Source organism: Oncorhynchus nerka, linkage group LG22 (genome assembly GCF_034236695.1).
Source record: "Oncorhynchus nerka isolate Pitt River linkage group LG22, Oner_Uvic_2.0, whole genome shotgun sequence".
Taxonomy (NCBI): Eukaryota; Metazoa; Chordata; class Actinopteri; order Salmoniformes; family Salmonidae; genus Oncorhynchus; species Oncorhynchus nerka.
The window spans coordinates 80486838-80501493 of NC_088417.1; the positions used below are offsets into that span (position 1 = coordinate 80486838).

A 14656-nucleotide genomic window follows, 5' to 3' on the forward strand; every position below is an offset into this window, starting at 1 on the left:
ACTCATTCCGATCCAGCCACTACAACGAGCCTGTCCTCCCCAATTAAGGTGCCACCAACCTCCTGTGGTAGCCATGTTTTCTAGCTAGCTACCTAGCCAGCCAGCCTTTCTAGAGAGAGCATTGCGTTGTGGATGTTGTGGTCAACTTGAGCTCTGCAGATTTGCACACACATTTTCACGTTGCTTCCTAATTTATTATTATTCGCGTTATTTAACAATGTAAATCAAATTAATTTGTGGTTTTGAGTCAATTATTCCTTTAAGTTAAGATCATTTGTCTTCACACGCTAGCTGCAGGGGTATTCAACTCTTAACCTATGAGGTCCGGCGCCTGCTGGTTTTCTGTTCTACCTGATAATTAATTGCACCCACCTGGTGTCCCAGGTCTAAATCAGTCCCTGATTAGAGGACAACAATGTAAAAACTCAGTTTTTAATTTTACCTTTATTTAACCAGGCAAGTCAGTTAAGAACAAATTCTTATTTTCAATGACGGCCTAGGAACAGTGGGTTAACTGCCTGTTCAGGGGCAGAACGACAGATTTGTACCTTGTCAGCTCGGGGGTTTGAACTCGCAACCTTCCAGTTACTAGTCCAACGCTCTAACCACTAGGCTACCCTGCCGCCCCAGTGGAGCTGGCTTCGTGATCCAGAGTTGAGTTTGAGGGCGCTAGAGGATACCTAACTTCCAATATAGGATGCTTGGTCCCAGCTTGGTTATCACCTACACTAAATGGCTATTCTGTGCTCTAGAGTCTAGAGAACCAAAACAAAACTTGCAAAGAAGATTGGCGTTTCAATTCTATTCTCTGTGTAGTTTTTAACTGTCTCTGGTCTTTCCATTCACAGTCTTAAAACCACACTGAAGAAGAAACTGACCAACGACGTGGCCAACCTGTCTGGCATCCCTCTGTCTGGCCGAGACATCCACCGGGTGGCCTACTACCTCCAGAGTAACGGCAACTCTGTGTCGGCCGTGGACCTCAGCTTCACTGAGCTGCAGGACGAGAGCCTGCGTCTACTGCTGCCCTACCTGGGCTCCATGCCCAAGCTCACCACCCTGGCCATCAACGGCAACCGTCTGACGGTGGGCGTGCTGAAGGATCTGACGGAGGTGGTGAAGAACCCCCTGCAGTTCGCCAGCCTGGCATGGGTGGACTTGGGCAACAACGTGGACATCTTCACTGTGCCACAGCCCCTCCTAGTGGCCCTGCGTAGACGCTTCGGCCTCCGGAGCAGCCTGCCCACCATTTACGAGTATAGCGAGGTGCAGGTCTATAGTAGTTATACCCTGGAGACCTCTATTGAAGAACCCAGCCAGTATGAGGAGGAGGGAGAGGAGGAGGAGGAGGAGGAGGGAGAGGGAGAAGAGGAGGAGGATAAGCTGGAGCTAGAGGCATGGGGAGGTGGGGAGAAGTGTGTATCCACGATTGTGGCTCTGAACTACTGTGAGAGGTGATGAGCCAACGTTGTAATTTGACAACCCTTTGTACCCTACTGTCCCCTCACCTTGGCCTGAGCCCTACCTCCCGTTTCAGCATGTGTCATCATCGCAGGAGAAGCTTGGGGTCACCAAATTCATAAACCACTCACGAGGAGAAAACCCTGTTTTGTGTTGTCTCTTTATATGTTCCCGATTGCAGAGAGAGTTCAAGCCAGTTTTGCCAGAAAATATACATTTGAGAAAAAACAGACTGTTCTTGTGTTGGTAAAGACATAGGTATTCTAGGCACTGCAGTGATATTTTTACTGTGTCCTCCTGCGTATGTCATTCTTTATGAGCAAAGCAATCCTACACCCCAGGAATAAGACAGATTAGATTTCACCTGACTGGTTTGGCTTTCTAATGTCAAGTGCTTTTTTCTAATGAGGTACTTCCATGTAGCACATGCAGATTGGATGACACAGTGGGAGGGTTTCTATAAATATGCTGCTGTGTTTTATTGCACAACACACAACATTTACTAAACGCTGATTTCAAAACAGATGGTTTTAATTATACATCCACCAGATTCACATTTATCCAAAAATAGTTTTTATCTTCCAAGTAGAGCAGACCTGACTAGGCTGTGAACCTCTGAGTGAGCCTCAACTGGCAGGTTCTGGGTCAGGCTGCCCTTGCCCTGAGCTGGGTGCTGGGGAGAGGACACCCTGTCTGTCTGTCTGTCTGTCAGGGAGGGAGGGAGCTGGGGAGTGGACACCCAGCCTGTCTGTCTGTCTGGGAAGGAGTGAGCTGGGGAGTGGACACCCAGGCTGGCTGTCTGGGAAGGAGTGAGCTGGGGAGTGGACACCCAGGCTGTCTGGGAAGGAGTGAGCTGGGGGATGGACACCCAGGCTGTCTGTCTGGGAAGGAGTGAGCTGGGGAGTGGACACCCAGGCTGTCTGGGAGGGAGTGAGCTGGGGAGTGGACACCCAGGCTGTCTGTCTGTCTGGGAGGGAGTGAGCTGGGGAGTGGACACCCAGGCTGTCTGTCTGGGAAGGAGTGAGCTGGGGAGTGGACACCCAGGCTGTCTGTCTGTGAGGGAGTGTGTGTGGGCAGCTGATGAACTGACTGCTGTCTCTGTCAGGTTGTGTAAGAGGTGACAAGGCAGACAGATGGTGGGGAGAGGGGAAAAAAATATCCTAGCATAACAGAATTATCTCTCGACTGCATCTTTCACCATGGGTTATATGAAAGATTCTAATTGTGAATCGTACCGTAAAGAAATCAAATGTACCCCTGTCTTTCAAATGAAAGGCAAAAATATTGAGATGAGGAATGAGATAATAAATTATCATCGGTACTGCTGTTTGCACATAATATGAAACTGAATTGCAAATGAGATCAAAGGGAGCGTGGTCAAAGGGAGCGTGTCACAGGTGTCTTTTTAGATATTTTGTTTAGTGTTCAACTTGAGCATTATTTTGAATTGTTTTTTTTAAGGTGACATGATGTTTACTGCAGCTCAACAATAGTCTGCAGAGAACGTTTTAAAAAATGATGATGAAATATGTTTTTGTGTGTGTACTAGTTTGTGCACTCATGTGGTTGTGTATGTGTTTCTGTGTGCCCAGGTGTGTGGCTGTGTGCGTTTGTAAGTGCTCTGGACATACCTGGTGTCCTCTAGAAGCCTATTGTTTGCACTTTAAATGCAAGAACAAGTCAATGACTGTTATCCAGTCACAAATCTCTCATTGATCCATTCTAGTGGATATTCAATCTTCATCCAAACCACCATAGTCATTACAATATGACTTCCAGCATACCGTATCTATTTGTTTCCCACCTCAGTTTACTCTACAGTAACAACCATGGTTTTCTCTGAAAATTATAGAATACTGTTAATATGACTTCTTGCTAACTGCAACAAAATAAATACATGTTACAATTATTTGGTCATTTTGTTGTTTGTTTTTTAACCGTATTAACTGATGTTATTTCCCCCAAGACAAGGCCATAGGAGCTACTCACATTATTTTCATCAAGAATATCCCCCTCTATAGTTTGATAGCTTTCCGATACATCAGTTGGATGTTCTGCCAGGGTTTGTGTTTTGGGTGAGTGAAATGGACGTGAGGTCCAGCCCTGTATGGAGCTGCCAGTGTGAGAGTAATATCACCATGGCACTTGACTGTGACTGCTCTGCTTGGTAGTCACTTCCCTGGTCATAGGGGAAGTACCGTTGTGTCAGACCATCCATCTTATGCTCTTATTAGGCCTGTAGAAGTCATGTTGGAGCTGTCAGGTAAGAGGGGATCCTGGGCCAATGTGTAGCTGGCGTTGATCCAGGCAGACTAGTGTAACATAAACCACGCTTAGCATTCCTTCTAATAGCATCTCCAAGGCAAAGAGCTCATTCACAGGCTCATGCTATATGGTCTTATGACAAAAGCTCTGCTGCAGGGTACAGTAGATTATCACCTTCCCATGACCAATGTGGGTCTGCTGACGTAAAACACTAAGATGTTTTCGTTCCTCTCAGAATCATTATAAAGGCTCACATAGGACATTTTAAAACGGACATTGGGCTGAATTGGACACCACTTGCATTGTTCGTGGTTAGTCAAGCTTCCACAGACCAGTGTTTTTTAATCCCATTCCTCAGCCCTGGGATGTGTACAGATGCTGCTTTTTGACTGTAACACCAGTGTTACACTAGTGCATAGACCCTTATGTTATACTAGGGAAATATTGTTTCCATAGCTAGGGCTGACAGTGAGGACTTGCGAAGAGCAGAATCAACAACATCTGCGTTATCAAAACAGATGCATTGTGAGAAGGTGTTAAAGTTCACAGCTAACCATGGTTATGTATAGGCTCATTTATCCCCCTTCCTCTCCCCTGTAACTATTTCCAAGGTTGTTTCTGTAAATTAGAATGTGTTCTCAGTCAACTTACGTGGTAAAATAAGGGTAAAAATCGAATTAAAAAAATTATGTAAATTCCAGCTGAAAAGCCGGTCTGCCAGAGCCAAGGACGAGTGAGACAGAGGTGCAGGCCCATGTAGATGGAAACAGAAAAGTCTGAGCTTCTGGCTAAAACAGGGTAAATCTTATTTTAAAATGTTGCCATTAGAGGTCAGAGGTTAATGAACAGAATAGGCTGTGCAGGACAGTGTGTAGCAGCTTCTGAATGGTAAACCTCACACTGATTGTACCCATACTCCCTCATTTACCAGTTACTGGGACTGGATGTTCTTACTGGGACTGGATGTTCTTACTGGGACTGGATGTTCATGGAATTCAAGACAGACAGTCTAAGAAGCCCTTCAATACGATGCAATTACACTCCGTTTTAAATGTGGATATGCAAAGGGTACTAGCTTGTAATGTCAAGGGGTAATCTCAATGTATTTAGCACCTTATCCATGTCTGGTGGTATAAATAAAACATTGTTTTGTCTCACATTATTCCTGTGTGTTTGTGTTATGTTCAGTCTGATGTTGCAATGTCATCATTGTGACTGGGGAAATATATATGTTTTTCATATTATTCTCGTATTCAAAACGTTGTAAGTGCTATTACTCATGCTTTTTCCCAGAATCCATACTCTGCCTGGTAGTGGTATTGGTCCCATGGCAGCTCATATGGACCAAGGCCAGAAACCATCGCTACAGTTTAACTCCTCACAGGCCTGACCTCCAAAATGACAGGACTGGTTCACTATTAACAATACAGGAAATGTCTGTTGATTTCAATCCGTGTTTCCAGTCTTCCAAACACGAACGGTTCCACAGTATTTCATTAGCTATGACACTGTGAAAGGGAATCATTACCAGTAAAACTAAGTTAGAGACAAACACATTTATTGATGGGATGTATGCATAATATATACATTTGAGTGCCTGCAAGTGTATGTATTTATGTGTATTTATGTCTGTGTATGTGAGAGTGTAATGTTAGTTTCACCTCTTTACTCAATCTCAGTTTACCCATGGCTCCAGTTTAACAATGCTGACAGGAACAAGAGAGACGGATGATGGGGTTGTTCCCCAGTGTCTCCATCCACAGCTTCAAAATAATGCTCTGCACGGGCATGAATTTTAAGCCCAAGCCCGAGCTCTACCCATGCCTGTGACATTCCTACCCTACCCATGCTCGATTTCTTCTGCCATATTTAAGGCTCGGCCCTGCCCGAAATCTTAGCTGCTCCTCACTGTCTGTCGCTCCTTCCCTGTGCTCAGCTCGCTCTACATGCGCTCTGCTCATGATGGCTCTAATTCTGTGAGTATCCATGGCAACGGCTCCACTCAATGAAGAGACGAGAAAGCAATTACTGTAGCTGTTAGCTACTTTTCGTCACTCTAAACTCCAATAAAACTCAAGGAACATTTACATTTACTGTGAAATAATCTCTCCTGTCTTATATTTGACGAGGTTAAAGCACTTCTGACACCATGTTATGATCTTAGACAAATGTGACTGTACTGCTTAGCAGAGTACAAGCAAATGGCTCAGCTTCAAAACGTTAGTGATTCATTTAGTGATACTCAAGCCCTGCCTGTACCCTATTTATTGATGAAAACAAGCCCAACCCGACGTATAAGGTAGAGGCCGTGGGGCTCAGGTCAGGTAGCAGAGTTTTACTTCAGAATGCTGTTTGATTGAATATAATACTCATCACTAAAACAAAAGCAGTTTAGGTCAGAAGAGATGAGACTAATAAAGGAAATAGAGGAAGTAACAGAGCAGGTAGATGGTCATGGAAACTGTACAATAGAGGCACAAAATAAGTTAGAGGAAAAACAAAAAAGAACAATCAAGTGTAATGTATTACAAAAATAAAGGGAATCGATGGAAAATGGTAAATAAAGTGCACAACATTTTTCTTGAATCTTCAACATGGAAATGCTACCAAAAATAATTTACCGAAACTTGTTACAAATGATGGAGTCATCCATGATTCTCCAAATGATATTTTGAAAGAGGAAGCAAAATATTTAAGCATATGTTTTCTTTTCAGTCTCCTCCATTTCCACTGAATGATTTTAACTATAAGGATTTGTTTCCAAATAATAATGTAATAATGATAATAATAATCATGTAAAATTAACAAATTTACAGAAAGACCTGTGTGAAAGTCAAGTTACAGAAGAGGATCTTTTTGAGGCAATTCAATCTTTTCAGTCTAGAAAATTAAACATTCCTATTTATATAATGAATATGAGTTTGGGGTGCTAAAATGATTAAATATTAAAGCTTTAAACCTCTCACTAAAAGCTTCCCTCATACATAAGTTATACTTAAAACCCAAATGGTTCTCCAGTAGATTATTAAGAAAGGCTCATCCTTTGTTCAAAATGGCCTTTTTGCCTTTATACAGATTACAATTTCTCATTTCCGACTAATTGAAAATGACATTTTGTTTAAGGTATCGCCCTTTCTTAAACAAGCCATACAAAACTGGTTACAATTTCAGTTTTATCCTCCAGAAAAGATAGAACAAATATTACAACAAATGTTTTGGTTAAACTCAAATATACTAATTAATTTAAAAAAAACATTCTTTATGGATTTAAAAAAATATATATTATATTTATGAATGACATTATGAATAGAAATGGAAGAGTTATGTCACATATTCAGCTTTCTAAAAAAATAAATATGGGAATGTCTGCTCAATCCAAACTTACAACCAACTGATTGCAGCATTACCACAAAAATTAACTAAACCTGAACTTCCTGACCTGCCGCCCGCAGGTGGTAAGGGTAGGTAACAACAGATCCGCCACGCTAATCCTCAACACAGGGGCCCCTCAGGGGTGCGTGCTCAGTCCCCTCCTGTACTCCCTGTTCACTCATGACTCCACGGCCAGGCACGACTCCAACATCATCAATAAATCAGTGGTAGGCCTGATCACCTACAATGACGAGACAGCCGATAGGGAGGAGGTCAGAGACCTGGCCGTATGGTGCCAGGACAAAAATCTCTCCCTCAACGTGATCAAGACAAGGGAGATGATTGTGCACTACAGGAAAAAAGAGGACCGAGCACACCCCCAATCTCATCGACAGGCCTGTAGTGGAGCAGGTTGAGAGCTTCAAGTTCCTTGGTGTCCACATCACCAACAAACTGACATGGTCCAAGCACACCAAGACAGCCGTGAAGACGGCACAATAAAACCTGTTCCCCCTCAGGAGACTGAAAAGATTTGTCATGGGTCCTCAGATCCTCAAAAGGTTCTACAGCTGCACCATTGAGAGCATCTGGTTGCATCACTGCCTGGTATGGCAACTGCTCGGCCTCCGGCCGCAAGGCACTACAGTGGGTAGTGCAAACTGCCCAGTACATTACTGGGGCCAAGCTTCCTGCCATCCAGGACCTCTATACCAGACTCCAGCCACCCTAGTCATAGACTGTTCTCTATGCTACCGCACGGCAAGCGGTACCGGATCGCCAAGTCTAGGTCCAAGATGCTACTAAACAGCTTCTATCCCCAAGCCATAAGACTCCTGAACATCTAATCAAATGGCTACCCCCCTCCCCTTCTTTACACCACTGCTGCTCTCTGTTGTTATCATCTATGCATAGTCACTTCAGTAACTCTATCTACATGTACATACTGCCTCAACTAACCGGTGCCCCCGCACATTGACTCTGTACTGGTACCCCCCTGTATATAGTCTCGCTATTGTTGTTTTACTGCTGCTCTTTAATTACTTGTTACTTTTATCTCTTATTCTTGTCCATATTTCTTTAAACTGCATTGTTGGTTGGGGGCTCGTAAGTAAGCATTTCACTGTAAGGTCTACCTACACCAGTTTTATTCGGCGCATGTGACTAATATAATTTGATTTTGATTTGAAATCCATTCATCTTTGTTTGATATAATTTTCCCTTCAAAAATGTCATACCTTTGGAAATGTTTTAGTGATAACCCCTATATCACTTCCTGGTAACAGTGTTTTTCCAGTACTCTGACATACAGTAGTGGTGTCCTACCCTTGATATGAGGTGGTGATCCTACTCAGCAGACTTCTTTCCCATCTTCAAGATGTTCAAATCCAACGGTTTTCCATATTGCGGAAGGATAATAACACAGAAACATCTCAATGTCATCTTAAAGGGACAATCTGCAGTTGCTACATACCGTTTTGGACTTATAAATAAATGATATCCACCCGTTGTTGTCGTACCCCTATTGATGTCGTACCCAATCAAAACCCCAAATAAGGTTGTTTTTAAAGAAACACTATATAGTCTCAAAACATGGTTAAAACTATCATTTTTGATGGTCCTTGCATCTATAGCTCGGTCCATGAATTTGAGAGTGGTTACATTTTCCAGCCCATCCCTTAGCTTTTTCATTGTTTCAATTGTTGATTTCAGCTTTAAAGTCTCCTGGACAGTTGTTTGTTCTCAGCAAGGATAACAGGATCTGCTTTCCCAGAAACTGTTGTGGGATTTGTTTCTTGCTTCCCAGCAAACCTCAAAGAGGATCAGGAACAGAAAAAAACACACTCTCAAATTTGATTTGTGTTTGCTAGCAGGTGTTTTGGCCTACTACTGTGTTGCTATACTTTTTACAGACCCTTCAGGAGATCAGAGCGGTGGACTTGGGAGAATGGTAGAGTATTTATTTGCAGGGGGTCTGACCTTTGGCTGAGATCTGAACATATTGGTCCAAAACAGCCCCAAAGGAACCCACAATCAACAAACACTCAACAAACAGCTACTAACACGCTACTCATACGAGTGCCAAAGGCATTCTCACAACATTATGGCCATTGAAGTGTATTTTATAGTGAGCATAATTTACGTACTATATTTTACATGGCTCTTTTCCTCAAGATTCCTGTTCACTGAGTGTAATATCTGAGTTTAGGATTAGGGTTAGGGTGAAATGTATTACCAATCTAGGGTCACGGTTAGGATTAGGGTTAGGGTGCAATGTATTACCAATCTAGGGTCAAGGTTAGGATTAGGGTTAGGGTGCAATGTATTACCAATCTAGGGTCAATGTTAGGATTAGGGTTTCTGCTGTAAGCGCAATGTATTAAATCAAATCCAATTTTAATTGACACATGCGCTGAATACAACAGGTATCATAAAATGCTTACTTACAAGCCCTTAACCAACAACGCAGTTCTAAGAAAATAGAGATAAGAAAATATTTACTAAATAAACCAATCTGGGGTCGTGGTTGTGGATAAGGATAAGGATAGGGTTAGGGAATAAACGGGATGTGGGTATGAAGCCCGGGTTAATGTCCGCGCCCGCATTGAAATCTAATTGGAAAATCTGTTAATTTAAACTAGAGATTTCTAGGTTTTTGCAAGAGAAATGGATGATGGATTTGTTCCCCAGGGTCTCCCTCCACAGCTTCAGAATTCTGTTTGATTAAAACGATCTAGCTCACATTGGGGGAGAAGAAAATCCCTAATATGGACCCCGTCAAGGGGTCACATTCTGTTAACCTAACAGGCCATAAAACGCAGCTGGAAAGGATCAAACATGGGGAAATTCCAAGATCTGATAAAATATCCATTAAGTTAATTCATCCCTGCAATGATTTGATTTTCCCTTCCAGCTTAAAGGTTTACGAAACTTTGGAGATTTTTGAGTGATGAACAATGTATCATTTCCTAGGAACAGTGTTTTTCCAGTAAACTCTGTGAAACCTTTGATGTGTGTGGGAGTTTCTAGTTCGTACATGAGGCAGTGATCCTACTCAGCATACTTCTGTCCCATCTTCAAGATGTTCAAATCCATGAGTTTTCCATATTGGGGAAGGATAAAAAGTGGAAATCTACGGTTGCCACATCCACGTTTTTATACTCAGCATGTATAGCAGGATCCGCTTTCCCAGAGACTGAAGAGGTACTTGTTTCTCGCTTCAAGGTAAACCTCAAAGACGGTCAGGATCTATAAAAACATACTCTTAAGTTTGATTTGTGTTTTCTAGCAGACATTTTGGCCTACTACTGTGTTGCTATACTCTTTACGGGCCCTTCAGGAGGTCAGAGCGGTGGACTTGGGAGAGTAGCAGAGTATTTATTTACCAGGGGTCAGACACTCAATAAACTACTACCCACACATGTTTCAGTAAACGTTATTAGTGCCAAAGGCTTTCTCACAACATTTACCATGCATATAGTGCCACCTCATGGCCATTAGAGTGTATTGTATTGCGAGACATGTAACTTACATGGCTCTTTTCCTCAGCATTCCCATTCACTGAGTGTAGGGTTAAGGTGATGAATGAGGATAGGGTTAGGGTAATGGTTGAATCAGGATGTGGATATGGACTAGGGTTAAGGTTAGAGTGAGGGGATAAGGTGTGTGTGTGTGTGTGTGTGTGTGTGTGTGTGTGTGTGTGTGTGTGTGTGTGTGTGTGTGTGTGTGTGTGTGTGTGTGTGTGTGTGTGTGTGTGTGTGTGTGTGTGTGTGTGTGTGTGTTAGGGGGAATGTTGGGGCCTTGCCTATACTAGTGATTTTTCCACCTCCAACCATTGGCAACACTGCAGTATTAAATGTCATTTGATCCCATTCACCTCATCATCTACAAGCCTGTAATCAAATGTTTGCCGCTCCAAAGCGGATTCTGCAACATTTACAGGCCACGTTGTTCGCCTCAACTGCCATCACTTAATGTGATTAGGTGGGAATAAATGTCTCTGGAAGCACTGATAAGCAGGAGGCAATAGACTGCAGGCAACACCGCGCTGATGGTGGCTGTGTGATGTACTGTAGGCCTATTATTATGTAATACATTGATGGCAGTATACATTTGTGGTACAAATGTCCCTAATATTTGGGACAGGCTAGAGACAGATTCAGAAAAACTAACTATTTACCCATGAGGCTAAATATTTTGCTTCTACTGAAGTATGTGAAAAATATAGATTTTTGTGGGTTATACTGCAAAATATGTACTGTTCTGTGTATGTAGTATTATTTGTATTGTTAGTGATGTCATCATAGTCTGTTATACACTCAGTATACAAAACATTAGGAACACCTGCTCTTTCGATTACATAGACTGACCAGGTGAATCCAGGTGAAAGCTATTATCCCTTATTGATGTCACTTCAATGGTAGTAGGTATGTTAGTAGGTGCCATACTGGTTTGAGTATGTCAAGAATTGTAACGCTGCTTGGTTTTTCACTCTCAACAGTTTCCCATGTGTATTAAGAATGATCCACCACCCAAAGGACATCCAGCTACAGTGACTTGACACAACTGGGTAGCATTGTAGTCAACATAGCCAGCATCCCAGTGGAACACTTTCGAGGGCAATAGTGGGTGCAACTCATTATTAGAAATGTGTTTGTATACTCAGTCTCTCTCTGTCTCCCCCCCCCCCTCAATCTGCAGGCCTATGGGCCATTTGCAGTTCTGATCACCCTGACACAAGCACACTTGTTTGTTTCCCTCACACTTTGAAGTTTGTAGAGCCAGATGGATAGCCTTATATTCATCTCAGAGTTTAGATGTTCTGATTCTGTATTTAGTGAAATAATAAATATTCAAGCCATCAGGTGAAAATCATGCAAAACATAGTAGATACTGTATTTGTTTCCATTAGAGGTATTATTTTTTGTGATAATCATAGGCTAATCAAATGAACATTCAGAGGTAGCTAGGCTCTATAATTAGTTGTAGTGCAGTGAAGTGAAGTGATGGATGGGCAGCTTGTTCGAAGATTACATCATAGCCTACTGGGCTACAACTCAACTCTGCACTATGCAGTAATTTAACCATCACCCCAAAACTTGTCGCAACAAAATGAAGTCAACATCTTAATAAAAAAAAGCTGCAGCAGCAGTATTTCATAAATATACATTATCTAAATTAAATATCGATAGTGCACGGCGGATTGCCCGTATCAAGACATGCGCGTACCTACGCATAGCTCAAAACGCCCACTATGCGGCAATTGAAAAGGCGATTGGCTGCTAAAGATAACCGTACCTCCGGTTATTTCGTGATTGGTTGAGGGTGACTTGTACATTACGTTATGCCTATTCTACAAGTACACAGGGAGCTTCTGAAAAGGAAGACGTAATGGTGTGATTCCTTGTGTCCTTGCAATGGTCATCATTCTAATATTACACAACAAATTCCACAACCGGGAGTCAGAATGAAGGTATGATAGGCCTACTGCAATGTCAATATATCTATGTTGTGATATTTTGCACAGCCGGCTTGCAATCGATCTATATTACAACTTTTAAATCCGGTGCGTCGACAAATAGTAACAAAATATAAATATAGCATCCAATCAAACCTATTAATTGTTATACAATTACAATGCATTAATTTTGTTGTTTGTCTGTTTGCTTTAAAGGGTTGCAAACTCTGATTTTACGGATACATGTATAAGGTGAGTGACAGTAGTGTTTTGCCGGTTGGAATATTTTCTCCAGGGTTGAAATATTTATATTGCGTTCTATTTACAATGGCATGGATACATTAAATGATGATAGTCACGAGCTCTTTCTGATCCTCAGTCTGACACTAGTTTGCATCTCCCTCGCAGTGAACTATACCACAGTGCAATGTCCATTCATTTCCCCCATCGTTAATCTGCCATAATGAGATCAGTATACTGCAGTCAACGAGTGATGGAATATTTTGAGATGTCTGGTCTATTGATAATACCCCGTCCCTAGTATTTTGACTCACTAATCACTGGCCAGGAGTGCTAGAACAGGCGAGAACAACAACCATCGTGTAGGGGATGGTGATGTTGAAGAGGAGGATGAGGATGGATGATTATCATCAATAACCCCCTAGCATGTTTTTCAGTGTGAGTATCCGATGTATGGAAAGTTGTTTACCTCATTTTAATTAACAAAGCCTAACCCCTTAAATCCTGTTTCTTGCAACACTGTAATAATGAGCATCAGTGTAGAATAGTGTTTAGAGTAGGCGATAGATAAGATCTTCTTAATTGAGCAATTATTTCCACTGGCAATGTTTGGCTCCGATCCAGCATATCAATGTTATGTTGTGCAGCAGGCAGTAGTCTTTCAAATTGCTATACTATCACAAGGTGCCATGCAACGTCAACATATCACAACATATCACTTTAATAATGTTTACATATTTTGCATTACTCATCTCATATGTATATGCTGTATTCTATTGTATCTTAGCCTATGCCGCTCTGACATTGCTCGTCCATATATTTATAAATTCCTAATTCCATTCCTTTACTTAGATTTGTCTGTATTGGGTATATGTTGTGAAAATTGTTAGATATTACTGCACTGTCGGAGCTAGAAACACAAGCATTTTGCTACACCCGCAATAACATCTCCTAAACACGTGTACGTGACCAATAACATTTGATTTGATATCAGACATTTGTGAATACATAAAGTGCATTCGGAAAGTATTCAGAAACCCTTCACTTTTTTCACATTTTGTTATATAACAGCCTAATTCTAAAATTGATTAACACAATTTTTCTAATCAATCTACCCAACACAACCCACCCATTATGACAAAGAAAAAACAGGTTTTGCACATTCTTTGCAAATTTCTTACAAATAAAAAACAGAAATACCGTATTTACATAAGTATTCAGACCCTTTGCTATGAGACTCGAAATTGAGCTCAGGTGCATCCTGTTTCCATTGATCATCCTTGATGTTTCTACAACTTGATTGGAGTCCACCTGTGGTGAATTCAATTGATTGGACATGATTTGGCAAGGCACACACATGTCTGTAGAAGGTCCCACAGTTGACAGTGCATGTCAGAGCAAAAAAAACAAGCCATGAAGTTGAAGGAATTGTCCGTAGAGCTCTGAGACAGGATTGTGTCGAAGCACAGATCTGGGGAAGGGTGCCAAAACATTTATGCAACATTGAATGTCCCCAAGAACACAGTGGCCTCCATCATTCTTAAATGGAAGAAGTTTGGAACCACCAAGACTCTTCCTAGAGCTGGCCGTCCGGCCAAACTGAGAAATCGGGGGAGAAGGGCCTTGGTCAGGGAGGTGACCAAGAACCCGATGGTCATTCTGACAGAGCTCTAGAGTTCCTCTGTGGAGATGTAACAAACTTCCAGAAGGACAACCATCTCTGCAGCACTCCACCAATCAGGCCTTTATGGGAGAGTGGCCAGAGGGAAGCCACTCCTCACTAAAAGACACATGACAGCTGGCATTGAGTTTGCCAAAAAGCACCTAAAGGACTCTCAAACCATGAGAAACAAGATTGTCTAG

The 14656-nt window shown here is 42.0% G+C and overlaps 2 protein-coding genes across 2 annotated transcripts in view; both read left to right on the plus strand.

Moving 5' to 3' along the window:
- Nucleotides 1-3370, plus strand: part of LOC115104805 (leucine-rich repeat-containing protein 75B-like) — a 43332-nt gene extending 39962 nt beyond the window's left edge. The window contains exon 4 of the mRNA XM_065007450.1: nucleotides 849-3370. Coding sequence (XP_064863522.1) covers nucleotides 849-1458 — 610 coding nt within the window. The 3' untranslated portion in view covers nucleotides 1459-3370. The remainder of the gene's footprint in view (nucleotides 1-848) is intronic.
- A 9091-nt stretch (nucleotides 3371-12461) lies between these two features.
- The window catches only part of LOC115105815 (E3 ubiquitin-protein ligase RNF34-like), a 28522-nt gene continuing 26327 nt past the window's right edge, over nucleotides 12462-14656 (plus strand). Inside the window, exons 1-2 of the mRNA XM_029628222.2 lie at nucleotides 12462-12568; nucleotides 12770-12805. Coding sequence (XP_029484082.1) covers nucleotides 12797-12805 — 9 coding nt within the window. The 5' untranslated portion in view covers nucleotides 12462-12568; nucleotides 12770-12796. The remainder of the gene's footprint in view (nucleotides 12569-12769; nucleotides 12806-14656) is intronic.